At 41.3% G+C, this 20,461-nt stretch overlaps 1 protein-coding gene across 1 annotated transcript; it reads left to right on the top strand.

Moving 5' to 3' along the window:
• Positions 1 to 877: 877 nt before the first annotated feature.
• Positions 878 to 20,163, top strand: CRTAP (cartilage associated protein). Its single transcript, XM_071735919.1, has 7 exons — positions 878 to 1,538; positions 4,892 to 5,041; positions 5,541 to 5,712; positions 6,821 to 6,949; positions 7,456 to 7,601; positions 10,325 to 10,408; positions 19,446 to 20,163. The coding sequence occupies exons 1-7, from the start codon at positions 1,062 to 1,064 to the stop codon at positions 19,503 to 19,505; spliced, it is 1,218 nt and encodes a 405-aa protein (XP_071592020.1). The 5' UTR covers positions 878 to 1,061; the 3' UTR covers positions 19,506 to 20,163.
• The last annotated feature ends 298 nt before the right edge of the window (positions 20,164 to 20,461 follow it).

Here is a 20,461-nt window from a genome sequence, read left to right on the forward strand (position 1 = left end):
CAGTACTGATTGTTGGGGCAACAAGAAAAGCGAGTTTTAATCCCATTCCTGAAACTGATGGAGTGCATACATGGAAATAAGAAATTAACTCATTAATTTCTGTGTGTGCTACAATCTCCCCTGCCAATATTAGGACGTGATTTGTTGAGAAAATTGAATGCTCGAGTAACCTATTCTGAGAATTCTGCGCGGTTACATATTCCCCAGGAGGTGGCGTGGAAGGCACAGGTTTGCTAGCAGAGGCACCTTCTGCTTAGGGAACCTGGAGATGGCGTTAGGAACACGGTAATAGATGTGGTGATTTCTCTGGTTTGGGCTTCAGAAGAACCAAGTGGAGCAAAGAATGGAACACCTGTTAAGATAGATTTAAACCCTGGAACTTTTCGCGTAACGAAGAGACAGTATCTCATAAAATTGGAAGCACAGAAAGGGTTGAAACCATTGATTGACACCTCTTTAAAATACAGACTGTTAAGGGAATGTCAATCTGAATTTAACTCTCTTATATTACTAACAAAGAAGCCTAGTTATCCCTCGGCTGGGAGTAAGTGAATTGGAAAAAATCAACAATAAATATCCCAAGTAGAGGTAAAGTAATTTTACACGTTTCTGTGTATAAAAGTAGCACTTCTGTTTCGGGAAGCAGAGCTTGCTTCGCGGAATACCACCCTTTTCTGCACAGAACTGGATATGGAAGCAAGTATTTCCACTCAGTGTGCCGACCTCCCTGCGTCCTGCCGGGACAGGTCAGCTCCGCCCAACTCATCGCCGTCCCGTTACCGATCCGCCCTGCTCCTCCCAGCCCTGCCCATCTTCTCCCCGATCCGATCCGCCCCCAACCCACCCTGATCCGCCCCTCCCCGACCCGCTCCGCCCTGCACAACTCCGCCGAGTTCTGCCCAGCTCTGCCTCTGCCTGTCCCGGGGGGGCGGGGGATTGTCTCCTCCCGGGACCGATCCGCCGCTTCTCCTGGGGAGTTCCCTGCTTCTCAGGCCGCCTCGCCTGCTCCCCTTGCCCCTGTTCGGCGAGCTGCTGGACGGGCGGCCTCCCAAGACGCAGCCATGTGGCTGGCGCTGGCGGCTCTGCTGGCGACGGCGGGGGCGCAGTACGAGCGCTACAGCTTCCGCAGCTTCCCGCGGGACGAGCTCATGCCTCTGGAATCCGCCTACCGCTACGGCCTGGATCAGTACAGCACCGAGAACTGGCCCGAAAGCGTCAACTACCTGGAGGTCAGCATGCGGCTCTACCGCCTGCTGCGAGACAGCGAGGCCTTCTGCCACCGCAACTGCAGCACCGTCGGGCAGTCCGCCCCCGATGCCGGGAAGCCCCCCGATGCCGGGCAGCCATCCTCCGCCACCGCTGCCGGGGCAGCTCTGGCCGAGCTGCGTCTCCTGTCCGGGGTTCTACGGCGGGCCCAGTGCCTGCGGCGCTGCAAGCAGGGGCTGCCCGCCTTCCGCCAGGCCCAGCCCGGCCGAGATCTGCTCGCGGAATTCCAGCGCCGGGAACCCTACAAGTACCTGCAGTTTGCCTACTTTAAGGTGAGGCCTTGCCCTTCATCTCTCTTGTCCCGTTTTGCTGCCCTGCAGCTGCTCCCTGCTCCGGGCTCTGCTCCCCGAAGTCTTGCCTGCTGTGTGTCACCATCCAGACAAGGGAACCGTGACTATCGGTGTCGCGGTGGAAAGAGACAGCGTGGCATGTCCCAGCACAGCCTCGATCAACAGAGGTGCCTCGTGTATCCAGTGCTGGAAAATCCTCCTGCCATGCCCACCTCTTGTCAGGCCGTCAGAGCAGCAAGCTGCACTAGCCTGTACCCTCGTTCCCTATTGCCTCTTCCACATCAGTTTAGCTGCTGCTTGTCGTGTCTCACCTCCATTTCTCCCCTCTGTGGTTGGGACCCCCAGTCCCAGCCCACCTGGGCTGCTGTCCAGGCACTTCATCATCTTCTATCCATACATTTTTTCAGCCCCTTCCTCCCGTTCACCTTGTGTGACCCACAGTGGAACCACTGTGTGCCTTGTCTTTCCCCCTGCTTGCCCATAGAGTGGAACCCAGCTCACTCTTCAGCAGTTTTTCCACAATTTATTCAGCACATCCCTTGGAATAGCACTCCCGCTTCTTCCCAAACCTCCATCTGCTAGATCCTGCTTGCTTATGCCTACCTCTGCCCCTCTTCTGTTTCCATATGCCTTACTTTCTTCTAACCTCTAAAATCTTTTCAGACTCTTCCTGTCATCACTGATATTGCAAGTGCTCTTCTCTGCTTCCTCTCCTTCAGCGTGTCCATCTTTCTTACTTGCTCTCTTCTGGTCCAGTTCCTTCAAGTGCAGCAGCCCCCAGCCTGTGACTTACAGGTAGCCTGATGCCTGCAAAACCCCAGTTTTGTTACAGCTGTAGGAAGAAAAAGTGAAGATTGGCTGCTGAAGTGTGACATAAGTGCTTGCCCTAAAATGGGTCAGACAAGGTAGGGGACACTTCTAAACAGATGTCATCTCATTTTTCTAGCTTCTTGCCACCATTCTGTCTAGAACCTAATTGGCAGTTTTTTCCCTCTCATTCTCTAAGTCAAGGCCCCTTCCTCATGGATTCCCCTCAGGTACTGCAACTACTTCAGTTTCAAAAAAATGGGACATTTGTGGGGGGAAAACCAAGCTGAATTATTTGGTTGGGTTGTTTGTTCTTTCAGGGATTCACTCCCAGTATATCCCAGTATGCATCATAAATGCTTGCAAGTTTTTTTGAGATTGCTGCTTGAAAACACACATCTTCCTAGCTGTCATGGTATCTTATTTATAGGGTGGTTGTCCCAAAATACACAAATGGGAGGAAGGAGATGTGTTCTCAAAAAAGCAAGAACAGTATTCACATCCTCAGCATCACACGGGCATCATTCTTTTTATTTAAGACAATTCCTAAGATCATACAGAACTTTTCATTGTATTTTAAAGCCTCTGCACACACACAGCAGAAATTATCAAATGGTATATTTCTTTTGAGGAACAGAGTAGCCAGATACTCCTCTCATTCTCTAAGTCATAGACAGGTACCAAAATGACATCACCACTAATGCTTTCCTTTCTTGTCTTACCTGAACAATTCATTTCACCCCAGTACAGATGAAGCTTGCAACGTATGGATCACAGCAAAAATCATCACCACTTACCATTTTTGATACACTTAAGTAACTGTCAGATAGGCATATATCAGGGAAACTGGAGAAATTCCTCCCTCTCCCTTTAAACAGTTTTTCAGTTGTGTTGCAGGTTTGCACGTTGCAGTTTGGTGGTTTTGCTCTCAGTTGTTTATAGTCTCTCTTGGGAGATTTTAGTCCACTACTGAGCTCTTTGCACTCAGAATGCTCAGGACCGGCCTTCTAGAGCTACAGACTGCTACATGCAAACGACTTTTTCCTGGTGGGTGGTTTTCTGCAGAAATGAATGTAGCTTTCCCCACCCCCAACAGCATTTCTAATAGAAGAGGAAGGGAGAGATAAGAGTTTTACATACTTTTTTTTAGAGAGATCATGTGTTTATTCAGATGGGCTCAACAGTGAAATTTTGCCACGTCTTAGATCCTGGAAGTAGATGTTTCTGTGCTGCTGCGTGCTCCTCTGGAGGGAGCTTTCTCCTAGCCACTGAGTTCACTTCGGAATGTGTTTCTACAGAACTTTTTTTTTTTTTTTTTTTTTTTTTTTTTTTTTTTTAAGTGGCGAAAGTTGAATACGGGCTAAGCAAAACCAGGAGACCTGCCAGCTTGCCAAAAAACAGGGTTAAAGCATGAAGCAGAAAAGATACCAGGCATTTGACGAAAGTGCAGCAGAGACTGATTCCCCTGTGTGGGGCTGAGCGGAAGCACAGGGTTTTGGGAGAGCCAGGGAAGGCCGCTGGCGGAGTTCCAGCATCGGGACAGTTGTGGAGGCACAGCAGCAAGAGCTCATGTTAGGCTTGGAGTCTTTTCTTTGGTGTAGTCATCTCTCCAGTTTCTTTCTGAAACAAAAAGGGTACTTATTATGCACGCAGACAGAAGAGTGCATCTGCATCCATACCTACATTCTTGCTGCTTCTTCTAGATGTCCACTTCCAAAAGCTTTTTCAGATGTGAGGTGGAGCTCTCTGTTCCCTACACATCAATGTGCTGAAGGGGTTGCTATGGATCTTGGCTTCCAAGGGAAAAGGTTCCACCATTTCACAACTCCTTAAGACATTTACATTTTCTCTCACTCTTCCTAAATATATATAAAAATATAGTGTCTAGATTATAAAACTGCGTAAATCTATGAAATAAAAAATGCAAATGCATGCACATATGTATGTGGCGCACACAGTTGTAAACGAGGAATACACACTTCACAAAATATGGGGTTTAAAGTTACTTTTAAAATGGGTGTGGAAAATCGTAGTACATTAGGACACAGTGATTGAGCAAATCCCTGTTATTTGCTCTAACTTTCTAAAATCATCAGGAAGATACTTTATTGTAATACTTTCTTCTGTGCTGTTAGGCAAATAAGTGACATAAACACTGTGTAAGCGTGGCAAGGGATGGCTTCTGCCTGATACCCATAGGTTAGCATCAGTAATTGCTGTGAGATTAATTTCACACAAGAGCAACAGTATACTCTTGTGCCTTGTCAGCGTCATGAGCAGGGGCGGTGGAAGGGACAAAAATCATTGATATTTTCAACAGTAATAGGTTTTTAAAGTGAAATTTTAAAAATAGTATTCCTCATGATGCAGCTAGCAGTAAAACAGAAAAAAAACAGTTTGCTGTAGTGTTTTAAAAGTAAGATTTGGAGCATAGAGGCTGCAGAAAAGTTCACTGACATAAAAGTGCAAAACTTTTAAGTGTTTATGATAATTTTCCTCTCCCTCCTTTTTTTTCCATCCTTGTGCAGGCTAATAATCTTCCAAAAGCTATTGCAGCAGCTCACACATTTCTTCTGAAGCATCCAGATGATGAAATGATGCAAAGAAATATGGCCTACTATAAGAGCATACCTGATGCTGAGGAGCATATTAAAGACTTGGAGACAAAGCCTTATGAGGTATGTTTTTTATTCAGGGTCTGGTCTTTTGGAACTGTTTCATTGCTTCTCTTATTGTGTGAGATTCAAGACTCTCACTTGTGTACTTGCTGTGCAGTTCTTACTCTTCTTTCCATCTTACTGTTTTCCTCAGTCATTTCTGTGCTGCCTTCTCCTTGCCTTCAGTAAGTCTCAATCTCTTGTGCTTTTCACTCTTCCGTAAGTCACAGGGAGTCACAGACAGCTGCATCCCTGAAAGCTACTACCTCTAGATCCCTGCTGGAGCTAAGCAGGTGCATAGAGTTAATGCAAATGCACAAGTGCTGTAATGGCATATCTTAAAATCACTAGGACATTTTGGGTTCCCTCTGTCCAACAGGTTTTTCTGTTGATCTGAAATAAAATAACTTACTCTGGGGCCTAGGAAGTATCTGGTAAAATCCATTAGTCACCTGTACTTGTTGTACTGACATTAACCGGATAACATTACTTTTGGGTTTCTGTCCTGCCAATTTTTCAGAATCTCTTTATCAGGGCTGTCAGAGCATACAATGGTGATAACTGGAGAACATCCATCTCAGACATGGAACTGGCTCTTCCTGATTTCTTCAGAGCCTATGATGACTGTACAGCATCCTGTGAAGGCTCCCGGGAGATCAAAGATTTTAAAGACTTCTATCTCTCCATTGCAGGTGAGTGCTTAGAAAACAACAAGGAAATATGTCCTAAAAGTGCATTTATTTCAGTTTATCCCTAGAGTTGGCTACCTAGGTCCTGTTCCTCCATTTGCAGTGTGAAATGCACATGGTGCTCCTTGCTCAGCTTGGGCCTATAGGAGTTCCTTAAATTCACTGAAAACCACTTGAATTCTGGTTTACTTTTTCTTATTTTCAGTCTTCTTAAGCCAATCAGTTTTAGTTGGTTTCACATTCTTCATGTGAGGAGTTGTCAGAGGTGAAAACAAGGGAAGAGGCCTTTGCTTTTCTTTTGCCTTGGTCAGAGACTTGATGCATAAGTTAAGCTAACTTGCTCTCACCTGCCAAAAGTGGCTGACAGGGAAACTAAGGCTTTAAAATACTTTTGTCCAATGTTGTTGCCAAACATAATGTTTCCTGAAAAAGCTTGAAATTCACTGATAGAAGGTTTTCTCAAAACGTATTTTCTTGAGGATGACTTCTAGTCCTGTCCCGTGCAGGATTTGTAGACTGGGTAAAATTTTGAACTTAAAGGTTTCTGTCTGAAAATTGTTCTGTATGAGTGGCACGTTTGTGTCTTTCTTACTGTTTAGAATATCCAGACTGCAGCCACAAAATGTGGCCATCTCTGGAGGCTTATTTTGCAATCACCTTCTGTCTTTCTGTGTAACACCGGTGTGCTCAGTATCATGTTGACCTTATTTATGCAAAATTTCAATGGAATAGTAAAGACTCTCAAAATTAAAAAAAATAGCAGTGTTAGGGACACAGTTAATAAATAATGAGTTACTTCCTAACACGCTATGGAGAACCTACTACCACAGACTACCTGTAGATGTCAGTAAAACCCAACTGCTTAGTTCTCTGGAGTTGCAGTTTTGGTACACTTCAGGTTGCAGACTGCACTGATTTTTACAGAAGGGCTGAGTACCTGATATGTACTTCAGATGGAGTTGTAGATGCTCAGTCCTTTCAAGTAAGACCCAAATTCACAGGTCCCAGGAGAGGGTTACAGGGCCAAATTTTAGTGGATAGCTAATGGAAGGGGTTGTAACAATTCACTGTGCACTATCCATATCCTTTGCTGTTATTTTCTTCCTTCCAGATCATTATATTGAAGTCCTTGCATGCAAAGTGCAGTGTGAGAGTAATCTGACACCCATTATAGGAGGCTTTGTTGTTGAGAAATTTGTGGCCACCATGTACCATTACCTGCAGTTTGCTTATTATAAATGTAAGTAGTGATTTAAGGTGCATAAATACCTTGGGAATGACGTGGAACAGTTTTCATTCATCTTTTCCCTCTCATAATAATGCTTTAGAATGTAAATAGTGGCCTCCAGAATCTGCATTTTAACAACTTCTGGGGCAGAAAATCTGAGCTGCCTGGCATCTTTTCTCCCTGTATAAGTGTGGTTAACAGACAAGGGAGAGAAATGTGATGTATTCTAGTACAAAGAAGTATGTGGGGAGTGTTAATTCATATTTCTGGTTTTTTCCTTCAATAAATGCCAACCTGTGGGCTAATACCTCACTGATACTGGGTTACCTAGGAGAAACATTTGGTTAGGAATTTCATAGAAAAACATGAGAGGTTTGTCCCCACTTTTGGGTGTGAACTTTTTCTTTTTTCCTCCATGCAGGTGTTGAGAAGCTAGAAAATGGGTCCATCTGTTTTTCAGAGTTTAGATAATAGAAGGAAATTTTTCATTCACTGTATCTGCATTTTTTGTTTATTAGTGAATGACATGAAGAATGCAGCTTCTTGTGCTGCTAGTTACCTTCTGTTTGACCAGAAAGATGAAGTGATGAAACAGAACATGGTCTATTATCAGTACCACAAAGACAAATGGGGACTTAAAGAAGAAGATTTTCAGCCCAGATCGGTAGGTGAATTACTTAACATGCCTCCTAAACACAGTCAGATACTGATTCCCACTGCAACTCAGTGGGTCAGAGGTTGGCAAAATTGGGGCTATGGGTTCCAGAGTTTAACACATAATGTTATATTAAAACCATAAGCTGTACAGAGGTGTACTGTGTAATGTAGATGGTAAATCATAAAATTATTTGGGTGGGAAGGGACCTTCATCTAGCTTAAGATCCTCTAGTTCCAACCCTCCCTGCATGGGCAGGGACACCTTCAACTACCAGGTTGCTCAAAGCCCCGTCCAACCTTGGTTTGAACTCTTCCAGGGAGGGGACAGCCACAGCTTTCCTGGGCAACCTGTTCCAGTGTCTCACCACCCTTGTACTAAAGTATTTCTTCCTAATCTACTCTCTTGCAGTTTTAAACTGGTCCTCCTTGTAGTATCACTATATTCCCTTGTAAAAAGTCCCTCCCCAGATTTCCTGTAGGCCCCCTTCAGGTATTGGAAGGCAGCCATAAGGTTTCCCTGGAACCTTTTCTTCTCCAGGCTGAACAACCCAAACTCTCTGAGCCTGTCTTCATAGCAGAGGTGCTCCAGCCCTCCTCTGGACTTGTGCCACTAGGTCCATATTCTTCTTATGTAAGCATGTCATAGTTCTTCCCTTTGCATTGATCTATTACAGTAGGATATAACGTGATCAAATGACAGACTGATGCTGGTACTTGTCTGCCACTTATGCTTATTGCTCTTTCTATCTACCTTGATAAGGCAGCTGGCCACTGAAATCTTCTGATGAAAAGATTTTGACATTTGGGCTTTTCTCAGTCACTTCTTATTTGCCAATGTGTGGTTACCATCCTGATTATTATTTCAGGTCCTGTGGGCATTGGAATGTGTCCAGATATGACCACTCCAGCTAAACTCACTATGCATTTGTTCCATTTAGAACCTAGTTGGGAGGAACAGGACCATATTGCATCTAATTATCTTGGTTAGATTACATCCTGCAAAGAACCCACAGGAAACATCAGTCCATCCAGTAGTGATTGTGATCTGGCTTTGAAAAGTTACTCTAAAATTGGATTTGTATGCTGTTCTTAAATTTTAATGTTCAATTAAATTTTACATCTAAAAGCAGCTCTTGCAGCCTGGACTCCAACAAACCAGATTTTTTGTCACTTCTTTTTACCAGGAGTTATATCATGCAACTGAATCAAGTGCTTTGCGACACCCTAGTGATTCCTTAACCATCAGCAGTGTGTGCTGTACAAGCAGGTAGTCATTAGCAATAATAGATGTTCCACAAATCTAGTACTTTTTGGTTGGTTTAGGGCATGACTTTCCTGTGGAAGAGCCATTTAAGTTAACCTGCCTGAAGTAACAGTGGTACCCCATGGGAAATTTTTCAGTTGCCCTTTCAATATTGCTTCTTCAGAGACCTCAGTCACTGGGTCACTGTACTGGCCCAAAGGCATATCCCTTCATTCTTAATGCTCCATTAAGCTTAGAAGATCTGTGTAGTGCTTAGGTGGCTTTATCTGTAGCAGCACAGTGGAGCAGTTTGATGGATGCACCTTATAGGCTGCACTGAGTTGCTGACTACGTTGTTCTTCCTCAGGCCAACCAGCTCAAGTTAAAAATACCACGCTGCTTGAGCTAACTGGTTTTTATTTGTGGACAGCTGTGGAGTAATGTGCAACACACCTTATCTGCATGCTGGAAACCCAGGCTTACCTTGCAGGGCCAGCTGAGACAGAAGACAGAAAAATACATTCAGTTCTTTCAGGCAGCAGCATCAGCGAGTCTGAGCTCACAACATAAGGGGACCACTGCTTTGTCACTGCTTTTGGGAACAGAACTGTGCTTTAGAGCAATATTTGATGTTAGCAAGAGTATAAAGCTGCAAACCTCAGAGGGTTTTGGTGTACATGTGCAGGGAGGACAGAACAAGGGCCCTACACATTAACTCTGAATGTTTCATTGATAACTTCTCAGGACCTGGGGACTACAGACAATTCAGATTTTAATTATGAAATACTAAATGCACACAGCTGTATTTTCTTGTACTTTGATCCATGTAGCTATGAATAAAGCTTGCTTTCTGTCCTAATCACTTGCCCTGAAAACCATAATGCCTCTGGCTTATTTCAGCTGAGTGGTAACAGAGTGACAGCAGCATTTGGCTCTGGCACTAAGCTTTAAATGTTCTTGTGAGAGCGGAAGTCTCCTGTTTTCCTTCCAGACAAACAGCCAGGGAAGTGAGGAGGGACAGGTGGGTGACCATGCAGAATTTCTCTAGTCCAGACTCGGGCTGGAGTGGTGAGTTATTATCATGCAAAATACCGTACTATTTTGCCCAGAACTGTCTGCTGCCATATGCCAGGGCACAGGGAGACAGAGGCTTTCTCACATCCAAACCCCACTGGAATGCAGGCACAGGCTGCTGCTCAGCTCTGGCAGTATCATTCCTTCTTCTCAGACTTGCCAGTGCTTTGAAACATGAGAAAGAGAAGAGTGCTTTGTTCTTCTCACACTGATGGAGCCTGTGTTTAGGAAGGTCTACAGAAGGCATTGGATACACTGCTTGTTGTTCTGATGTTCTCAAATGTTTTAACCTCCGTCCCCAGCAGGATCTACCTTCTACCAAGTCTGGGTCTGACTTCACAGGAATGATTTCAGGTTAAGTTTCATGATTATTGCTACCCTGAAGTAACCCTAAATATTTCTGGTTTTGATAGGAGGCAGTTCGATACCACAACATAACAACACTCCAGCTGGAAATGTACGAATTTGCAAAGGAACATCTGATGGATGATGATGAGGTGAGTTTTCTAGAAAGGTCAATAAAACAGCAAACACGTTAAAGTAAAGGTGGTACATAGGTTAAATTCCAAGATTTAGCTAAGGTGGAAGAATTTTCTTATAGCTGCATCCAATTTACAATATTTTTTCCTTTTTTTAATGAAATATAGGAAACAACCCAAACAAAGAACATCACATGTAAATTTTAAAAATTATGGACATTATTCACACGAAGGTGTGAATAAGGTCACACAATGAACCGAGCCCACAAAAAAAAAAAAAAGAAAAAACACTTTGCAAGATATAACACCAGGGGGCAGAGAAGGAGTACATATATTTAAAGCCAACGGTTTTCTGATTGTTTGGGGTTTTTTTGGAAAAGTTGTTTATGTAAGATATAATGATCCTTGTAAGCTTTTCCAGAAGTAACCACCTAAATTGTAGTTTCTGCCATATGGAAGTCTTGTTATCTGTTACTTTTTTCTATAGAGTAACATTTTGATCACCCATTTTTGCTTCTTAAAATGTTTGAACTACTAGCCAAATAATATATAATGTCTGCTATTAGACTGGAAATATGTCAAGTGGATTTTTTGTGCAAGTAGTTAAATTGTTGAAAGGGCATTTTTTTTGTCTCCCACAGCTGAAATTAAAGTATAAATCATGGAGGCTTTGGATTGCCTTTTGTTTTGCTTTGTCTTTGGAACCTTTCATTTAAGGGTTTAAAAATTCTTCAAACGATGGAATAGTTCATTGCTGGCATTGGCAAAGAACTGTGTTCAGTTACAGCATGGGGCAGGATACTCCTAGTGAGCACTGCTGAGGTCTTTTTTGGTTCAGAAAGAGTAAGATGGTTTATGTTAAAAATGAAACCACTTTTACAGTTGTATGTTATCCAGCATATAGGGAGAGATAACATTTTACAGTAGAGAAATAATATGTGTTGCCTTCAGAGTGCTACTGACCTGTAAGTAACTTTATACATAAAATTCCATTGCGAGGTTACCAGACTTTAGGAAGACTTTCCATTGTGATAAAACTCTATGAAAGACAGTTTAATATGTTTGTTATAAGGTTAAGCTTAAATGAGAACTAGTCTGTATGGATTTTCATCAGGGTGTGAAAACCTTGAGCACTTTTTATATTATCTTGTTGGTTTGTGCTTTGCCCATAATGTTTTCTTGTATTTGACATAAACTTTATGTGTAATTTTTTCCTTCTTTCACATCTGCTGCTGTGGATGAGTAATTAAGGATGGGGAGAAGCAGTTCATTGTCAGGGCTTTCCCCATATGTTGTTACAAGAAGGGATTATAGAAACAATCTTCAGCCTCAAGCACTGTGCATAGAATAAACAAGCATTCATTTGCTGTAGCCCATTTAACCAGTGCAATTATAAATGACCTTGCAATCTATGGGAGGGAAGTACAGTGGAAACATCAATTAAACTTTGGAAACATCAATTAAACTTCTGGGGATGTGTCAAGGAAGTCTCATTATACGTGATTACATGTTTGATTTAAACAACCAAAATTACTGAGCCTGGTCACACCTCAGATATCCCTACCCCACATTCTCATTGTATTGGAAAATTTCCCATTGTCCTCTCCTGGGAAAAAAAGCTGAGGGGCTTCTGTGCCCTCCCTCACTAGGGCTGAAGATCCTGGTGAGGATGGAGACTGTCCATGCCTCTGGCTTGGCTCTGGCTTTTGGTAGTGAACTCATAAATCTGTGGCTACCAGAACTTGTCTCGGGCTGTCTGTGAACTTTTCTCTGGAGCCTTCCAGGGAGTCCAAATAGAGCAAGAATAGCACAAAGGTAAAATGAATACCTTGCAGTTTCTGCTCTATAGGCAGGACATGGTAGTGTAAGTGGAATTTTTTTTTTTAATATTTCTTCTGGCATGGATAGAAAAGTTTATTCCATAGGAATGCTGAAAACTGATGAAAAACCCAGATAAGGTGTTACAGTAAAAACTTTATTAAAAATTATTAAGAATGGAGGCAACCTCTTTTTAGTGTATGTTTATTTCAACCATGTGCTCCTTGCACCTTTTGTGAGTTTATTTGGTCCATGTTTGCTGTCTGTGAAATGGCTTGTGGACCAAAAAAACCATAAAATAATCTCCAGGAAAAAAATTTTTTGCTTTCCTTGAATGAAGCAGAAGGACTGATGTGGCTAAAGGATCTCTTCCCATGCAAATGACATTATTCCCAAGTGGAGAATCTTGCTGTCTTCATATTTTTCAGTGTTCCTATATCATCCATGTGTCTTTTTTAATCCCATTAGCAAAGTGAGTGAGAACATGGGGCTTCCAATAATACATTGCAGTAATTGCAGAGGCTGGAATATGCAGTAATGATTTTTTCATCTGTCACTACAAGAAATACTGTCCTGTTCATGTTACTTTAGTAATGTTTTTCCACAAGGAAATGAAAAACTCTAGTTCAAATATTTAGCGTGGTAGAGGTGACAGAATATTAACATTAACTAACTACAAATTACTTTTTCTTAAAATTAGTTATTATTAAATATCCTTATAGTTTTCCTAAGTGAAGTTAAAAGACCTGAATTGAAAGACTACATGGCACTGTAGTCATCTCAATTGGCCATGGAGCTTTTTGATTTTTGTTAAAATGTATAACGCATAAAGACTAGAGTAGGTACAATTAGTGTTGCACAGATTTATACAGCAAACTGGAATGCCTTTAAGAGCCAGATACTCAGCTACTGTAGATATAACTTCAGCACTATGCTAATTGTGCAAGACATTTTTCTAGCCCATAAAATCAGTCTTGAGGAATATTTTTTTTCAAGGATAGCTACTTAGCTGTTCTAAATCAGATAAGAGCCACAATTATTTGGCTGGGATGGCACTACAATATGATTTTTCTTCCATTATTTAATCAGTAGGTGAAAAACTATTGGTAGCTTCAATCCCCTTTTTTGACATGCTGTTCTTTTTTACTTGTGTATAATGTGTGTGTCCATTTGTATAGTAGCTGAAATGCAAATGCTCTATTTTCAAGTGTGGTGCAAAGGAGAATAAGTGTTGAACTTACGAGACTGGTGGAAAGGGAACATATGGAATATCATCAAAGCATGAGGACCCAGTGGATTACTGATAGCAAATAATTAAATTAATTCAGCCTGGTTTTCTGTTCAGGGATCTCTAACAACGTATCTTCAGCTGTATTAACTCACTTTTTCCATATGTTCAAGTGATACATACAAGTGCTCTCATCATGGCAAGTTGTAACCACAGACCCATAAACCCTGTCCTGCCTGTGGACCACAGACCAACACAGCTGCAACAGCACTGCCAGACTGAGAAGAGATTTTAAGAGAGAGCTGGCAGCTAATTGGCATTGTTACGGTCACTGTTCAACAACCATTAATTTAAAGAAAAAAGAAAATGAGATTTTTTCATCATAATTTCCTACTAAAGATACTGCCCGTGTGGCTGGCTTTCCAGGACCTTCTTGCTTTCCCCTCTTGCTTTTTTTACCATCTTATGTGTTCTTCCTTCCATTTAAACAACCATGGTAACCTTCAAGCCCAGTTGGGTTTAAAGACCATGATGTCCCCTACTTGCAGGTACTTACATTAGGAGGAATTTTTACCTGATTTTCTTAAGCTTCTGAGTGCAGCATAAAGTAACCAAGAGAGCATAAGTAGAGCTTGGAAACAAAGCCACTGGAAAGCTTCTCTTTTCAGTGTGATGGGAGCAATGTTGAAGTTGTTCTGAAGCTGAGTTGATACACTGTTTTTATAATGCCTATAAAACAGAAGAGGAAAGCATATTTATTGGATTACTGTGAAATACTTTTGTAATAACTGCAGTGTACCGCAAACTCCTGTAGTATATATATGAACAGTTGAACATTCAAAATACATAATTAAAAAATAAATGGAAAAATATTTAAGAAAAGACATTAACGTATGTAAAGAATAACTAAGCTCTTCTAATGTTGAAAAAAAACACACCAGAACAAACCCTAAAAACATGTGACAGTGGGTCATACTGTGGACTAGGTATCTGAAAAATAAACAAGGTGTAAGGGCCAAGTAATTTTTCTGCAGAAAGAATTGAGGGAGTTTTTTTTCCCTCTGCTAGAAGTGTCCCGCCTGGTCTGTACTGCTCATGGAGGATCTGGGAGGGCTTTGAGGTGGCTACTTTAAACCTGCATGGTTCAGCTGAAGGTTAGATCAAGGAATTTTTTCTTGGTCAAAGCCTGGCTAAACCTTTCAGGCTTAGCTGTTCATTGACACATCCCTTACTGTTATCCTGAAATAATGTCATAGAATGGTTTGGGTTGGAAGGGACCTTAAAGATCCTCTAGTTCCAACCCTCCCTGCATGGGCAGGGACACCTCCCACCAGACCAGGTTGCTCAAAGCCCCATCCAACCTTGAACACTTCCGGGGAGGGGGCAGCCACAACTTCCTTGGGCACCCTTTTCCCATTGTCTCAGCACTCTCACAGGAAAGGATTTTTTCCTAATGTCTAACCTAACCCCTCCTCATTTCCCCTCCCTAAATACTGCTGGCCACAAACGTTTGTCTTCTCTCTTGTGCAACGGACAAATATGTCCTTGGACAAAATTTGCTGGTTTTCAAGAACTTAGTTCTTTGTCACTACTCCCATTAGTTACATAAGTAAGTTACCAGAGCAGTAACAGGATAGTTACTCATTAGTTAGAGGGCAGCCCTCACCTTTCTTCACAGATGTCACCACTGCAACCCCTCCCACTACCACAAACTTGTCACCCACTCACAGTCAATAAGGGAATCGAATCTTTACTCTCAGAGTTGAAAAAGTTTCCAGTCATTAAGATCTCTGAACTTTAGCAAAATCTGAATTTTTGCTGTGAAGGACATCTGGGGGACATTTTGTGGGATGGATATTTTCCTTTTAGATCATAGATTATAAGGAAATAATGATCCAGCCAATTCTTCTCCCTCTGTCTATTGTCTTTTAAGGCTCAATTTGTTGGATGTCTTAGGATAAAGACTATTTCTTATTCATACACTGATAACTACACATGAAAGCATGTCTGTAATAATATTTTTCTGTACCTCTTAATTCATTCTAGAACACTGTTATTTTAATATTCTCTTATTATTCTCTTAAGAACAGGCTCTCCCACTGTAGTGCCTTTGGAATCCCTATGGAAAAAGCCATCAGCAATTCTGCATGGAAAGTATGGGTTAGTGGAAGAAAGCAATTTTTTCCCAGACTGTTCTGGTCTGGGCAGAACAGATTGTAGGTGGAGGCAAGGATCCATGTATGATTAGTATTTGCTATGTAGAAGGCAATGCTTAGTCTTGGCAACCAGAGGCAAAATGCCTGGGTCTGTCAGTGAGCAGTATAACTATTGGTTGCTACTATTTTAAAATGCTGCTGTCAGGAGAAAACATAGTGCTGGACCATCAATCTCAAGTCAGCCAGAACTAAGCCATGTACTGGTAGCTTTTCCTCTTTGCTCTTTTGTTTTAATAGCTGGCTATCAATCTCCAAAGTGCAGATGTTTCTGCTAAGAGGTTGTGTTTTATGTGTTTGAATGCAGCATTTAATATTCCATAAGGAAGGGCTGGCAACCCTTGGTCCGGTGTGTACCTTGGTCTTGGACAGTCAGCTTGCAGTAATAAGTGAGGAGTTCTGAATTTTTCTCCTTTCTTATTATAATCCATCTACTCATATACCCACTGTAAAGCTTTCTTGCATTCCTGTGGTACAAAACTTGTGCTTTCTCTTTGAGCCTCTTGTTCATGCTTCTGTTGAGTTGTTGGTCTAAGCCATAGGTGCTCCATTTGCATATCTTAGAGATAACTGGAGGCCCCAGTTGGTCAGATCAGTTTCTCTCACTCTTCCTACCACTCACACCAGTCAGGGAGCATTCCCTCAATGCTATTCAATATCATTCCTCCCATATTTCAGGTTATACCTGTCCCACCTTCTTCCATACAACCTTGCTCTTGCTTTCCATTGTCTGTCCCTGGACTGGGAGAGGGAAGGGATTGTTGGCAGAGAGAGGGAGGTCATGGAGTGTCAGCAGAGCTGTTCTGTCTACCCATAGTTGGCCTCCAGTGCAAACCAGGAGGCAGTGACCAGTGGGGACATGCTTCACTGCGGCTAGCTGAGCAGTCCAGATGCACATACTTTCCAGTTGTTATTATCAGGTTATATAGTGTTTTGGTGGCAAACCCTTTTCTTCCCTCTAAGTTCAGACCCTCTGATGTCTGAACTTAGTCAGACTGAATTTTCTAACTACCAGCCAGACAGCTACATCACTGTTTGGGCCATGTTTTGCTTAATGCTGATTTACATCATCGCTGTGTCTGAGCAGCAGGTTTATGTAACCTGCATCAAAGCTGGGTGGCTGTTGTTCCCCCTGGTAGCTGGCAGCAGAAAGAATTATGGTTTTGCAGGTTTTTTTGCATGTAAAATTTGTTGTCCTTCCTATTCAGGTGGGTAGGAGCATACTAGGTAACAGGATGAAGACTGTCACACCAAGTTCTTAAGTGGTATCAGAGAACAATTTTCAGACTCCAGGTCTGCGGGCCAGCATGAACTTGTTAGATAGCAGCAGGGAGGAGGCTTTTTCCATGGAATGCACACCTGTGAAATGTTTGCTGACTTCACTCATGCAAAATGCCTGATGTGATGTCAAGTGAGTACTAATGGGGCAAAGGCAGTGATCAATCTGGTCATAGCTGCTAGTGTGGCAATGCAATCAGCTTGCCTGACGTAGAGTTATCCCCTCTTCACTAAGCTGCCAACCACCACTTGTAAATGTTTTACATCCTGATGGTGAAGGCATGGGCAAAAAAATTTTAACTATGGATTTTGTTTGTTTCATTGTAATCTGGAGTTTTTGTCTTTTCAAAAATAATGAACATCCAGACATTTACTCAGTTGCATTGCATCGTATTTTCTGTACATACATTGTTCTGGCAGCTATTTTTATATTTTTGCTAACCTCTCTTGCTCCCCAATGTTCTCATTAGATCACAACTGCTTCTGTCATACTTCCCTTTAGAATCACTTTCAGGCACTAGAGATTTCATATTTCAGTCTTTTTTTTTTTTTTTCAAATACTGTTACTTTTAAGTATCTGTTTCCATTTAAAACTTGTGCTTCTTACCTGTTTCCAATTTGTAAACATACCTGAAAAAAACAAAACTGAATTCTATCTGCATATTCTGTGTCTCCTGAAATACCGTACCTTACTGACACTTATGGGAACTGAACTAAGTTGCCATATGGTTGTTACCAAAGATACAATATTGAAATCCCCATTTCTTCCTTATACTTAATTCTGGGTCTTCCCAGAGATCTTCCACTCAGATCACAGAATCATGGAATCGATGCATATGGCTTTCACCCTGCCTCTCAGCCTCTTACCTTTTGAGGGTTATTTTTGCAGGTAGACCAAAGAAAAAAATTGTTTTTAATGTCTCTTATTTCATTAAACTGTGACCTAGAGATGTAAAAGAGTCTAGATGAGATCTGGGCCACCTGTAGTAGTGGTGTACACCTGTATTTCCAGTCTGGTATCTCTGTGCAGTATAAATGGCACCTGCCTGTCTGAAGTCTTTTAAGAGGCACCCAAGTGCTTGTGCCCACAGCTTTAGGAGCTGTGCTGTAAAACTTGACCTGAAGACTTCTGTGCCTCTGTTTTTGTAACTTTCAATTGCTTGCATCGTGATTGTTGGACTTAGGGGCTATTTTCTTCTTGTGCATTTCTGAAGTTGTATTGAGCTCCTCCCACGATTGGGCTCTGTAGGCAAACAGAATACTTCTAGCAAAGGAAAACGTGCAGAAATGTCGAATTCCTGTTTTCCAGTTGCCAGATTTCCCACAACGAGGAAGACAAGTAGTGAATATGAAACTGCTGGCATTATTTCTCGTGTTTTTATTGAACTGGATACTTCGTTGTTTTTAACAAATTCAAAGGAAAATAGATTGCCCTCCTTCAGGACTTGCTAAAACCACTTCATAGTTTCAAAAACCCAACAATTTTTTACGATGGATCTATGAACTAGGGAACAAGAGCAGCAGTTATTTCAGCCAGCTTTCCTCCCACTTTTTTTTTGCTTGGTTCTCATTCTTTGCTAGATTACATTTCTGAAAAATGTGCTGTTAATATTTGCAATCACTGTATCCATAACACAATTGTTGTATTCTCTTGCTTTTCACTACTTGGGCTGGAAGTGAGTACAGTAGATACTGTAGTATCCAGATTACTCATATACTGTAGATTTGCAAGGGTGCAAATTCCAGATGGTGGGGCTTTATCACCCCCAAAATACTCCAGCTTGACTGCAGGAAGACATTTTACTCTGGTGTATGAAATACAACTATGTCAGGAGTAGTTTAACTTAATCAAGTTAGAATGTTCCATTGTATTGGTGCCTTCTATTAGCAGAGTGGAGCTTGTAAATCTATTTTCTGGTCTTAATCTAAACCCAACTAACTTGTTTCCAGTATGAAAAGCATTCTAGTATCTCTGGTTCTGTACATTTTTACTAAATTTATACATGGCATGTGAGGATCTGTGGTTAAAAATGGAGAAGGTGTGTGTTGAAGGGTACAACAGAGGACATAAACTGTTAGAACACAGAGATGCAAAGTCAAAGTTACAGCTCTACAAAACCCTTCCACTTTGAATTTTGAAGATTTTTAAAATTATTGAATGTTTTATTTTAACAATCTCTATATATACTTTAACAGGTCCTCTAAACATTTATACCTTTACTTTCTATGTAGGTTTCACTGTCTGTTTAAATACCTGAAAAAAGTATAAGAGAATTTGCTATGAAGTCTAATATTTATTTCTTTTAAGAGCTGTATGTCACTGCAGGTACTTGTGCTACCCCTGTATGGGTAACTTGCTTGCATTTTATAATCTAGTTGTGCTCGTTGCAATATGAAGGGTCTTTAAAATATTTAGACACCTATTATTACACTATATGTTTTGGTTAAAATGGTTAAAATTTTCTACTGATTTTGCAGTACAGGGTTAACTTCTTTCTGTTAAATTTAATCTTTCTAGGGTGAAGTTGTGGAATTCCTTGATGACCTGTTAGAAGTAGAGGAAAAGAAGGAATCCTGATGAGTGAAATCACCACAAAGTATTTTACAGACTGAAGACTTACCATTGCTCCTTACTGTTGTTTCTGGTCACCTGTAGTTCCAGTTAGATATACCTCAAAGGTGCTCCTTTAAGCTCCACCTGATGTCACAAGACCCACTCCAGAAAGATCACTTCCATGCTGCACTGACTCTTCGGTGAGCACAGTGCATTTACAGAATTGGTGCTTGTGGGTTTTCCTCTTGAGCTTTCTTCCATTTACACAGACACAACAAAGCAGACTGTATTTTTTGGTCTAACACTAAGGTTCCTCATTTCAGTGCTGTTCTGCTAAGTTTTAACAGTACAGCTAAATGCCAAAGAACTTTTTTTCAGATTGTGAACCACAAAAGACATAACAGTTCCTCTAGACTTCCTCAGCTGTGTTTTGTATTATTTATATGTCTTTTTCTGTGATGATGAATGAAGTGATACTAAATTCTAGTGTACCTGAAAGATGTTAAGATATATTTAAGTAGCCAAAATAAGATGATTAGCAAAGCAAAACTTGTTGTCTTGTAAAATTGTTTAAAGAATTCATTAAGCAGTGTTGGTCTTTCTTAAAAACTAAATGAAACTCCAGTATGTGAAACTTGGGTCACTTAGAACCAAATAATAAAGAATTCCTACTACCTACCAATTCTTATGCCTTCTGTTGAAACAGAACAGCTTCCTGTGTGAGGTGGGGCCAGTCTTGCATAAAATGATGATGGTCATGGTATTTAGTATTCTCTTCTGTAGAAAACAGTTGGCATGTTTTTTTCTGTCTTGAACCATCTGCATAGTTTTCATCCAAAAGTAAGTACAGGTGGAGGCTGAGGCAATTTTAAGTGGAATAATGAAAAACCCTTGCATGTGAATTTCTGACATTTTTATTAATTATATGGCACAGTCCCGCACAGAAGTATTTTGAAGGCCTGAAAAATACTGTTAGAGAT

The sequence above is a fragment of the Heliangelus exortis genome, chromosome 2 (assembly GCF_036169615.1).
Source record: "Heliangelus exortis chromosome 2, bHelExo1.hap1, whole genome shotgun sequence".
NCBI lineage: Eukaryota > Metazoa > Chordata > Aves > Apodiformes > Trochilidae > Heliangelus > Heliangelus exortis.

Excerpts from the sequence above, each read along its gene's own strand:
- CRTAP (XM_071735919.1), top strand. The coding sequence starts at position 1,062 with ATGTGGCTGGCGCTGGCGGCTCTGCTGGCGACGGCGGGGGCGCAGTAC. Across the intron at positions 1,539-4,891 it reads TGCAGTTTGCCTACTTTAAG|GCTAATAATCTTCCAAAAGC; the intron begins GTGAGGCCTTGC and ends ATCCTTGTGCAG. Across the intron at positions 5,713-6,820 it reads CTTCTATCTCTCCATTGCAG|ATCATTATATTGAAGTCCTT; the intron begins GTGAGTGCTTAG and ends TCTTCCTTCCAG.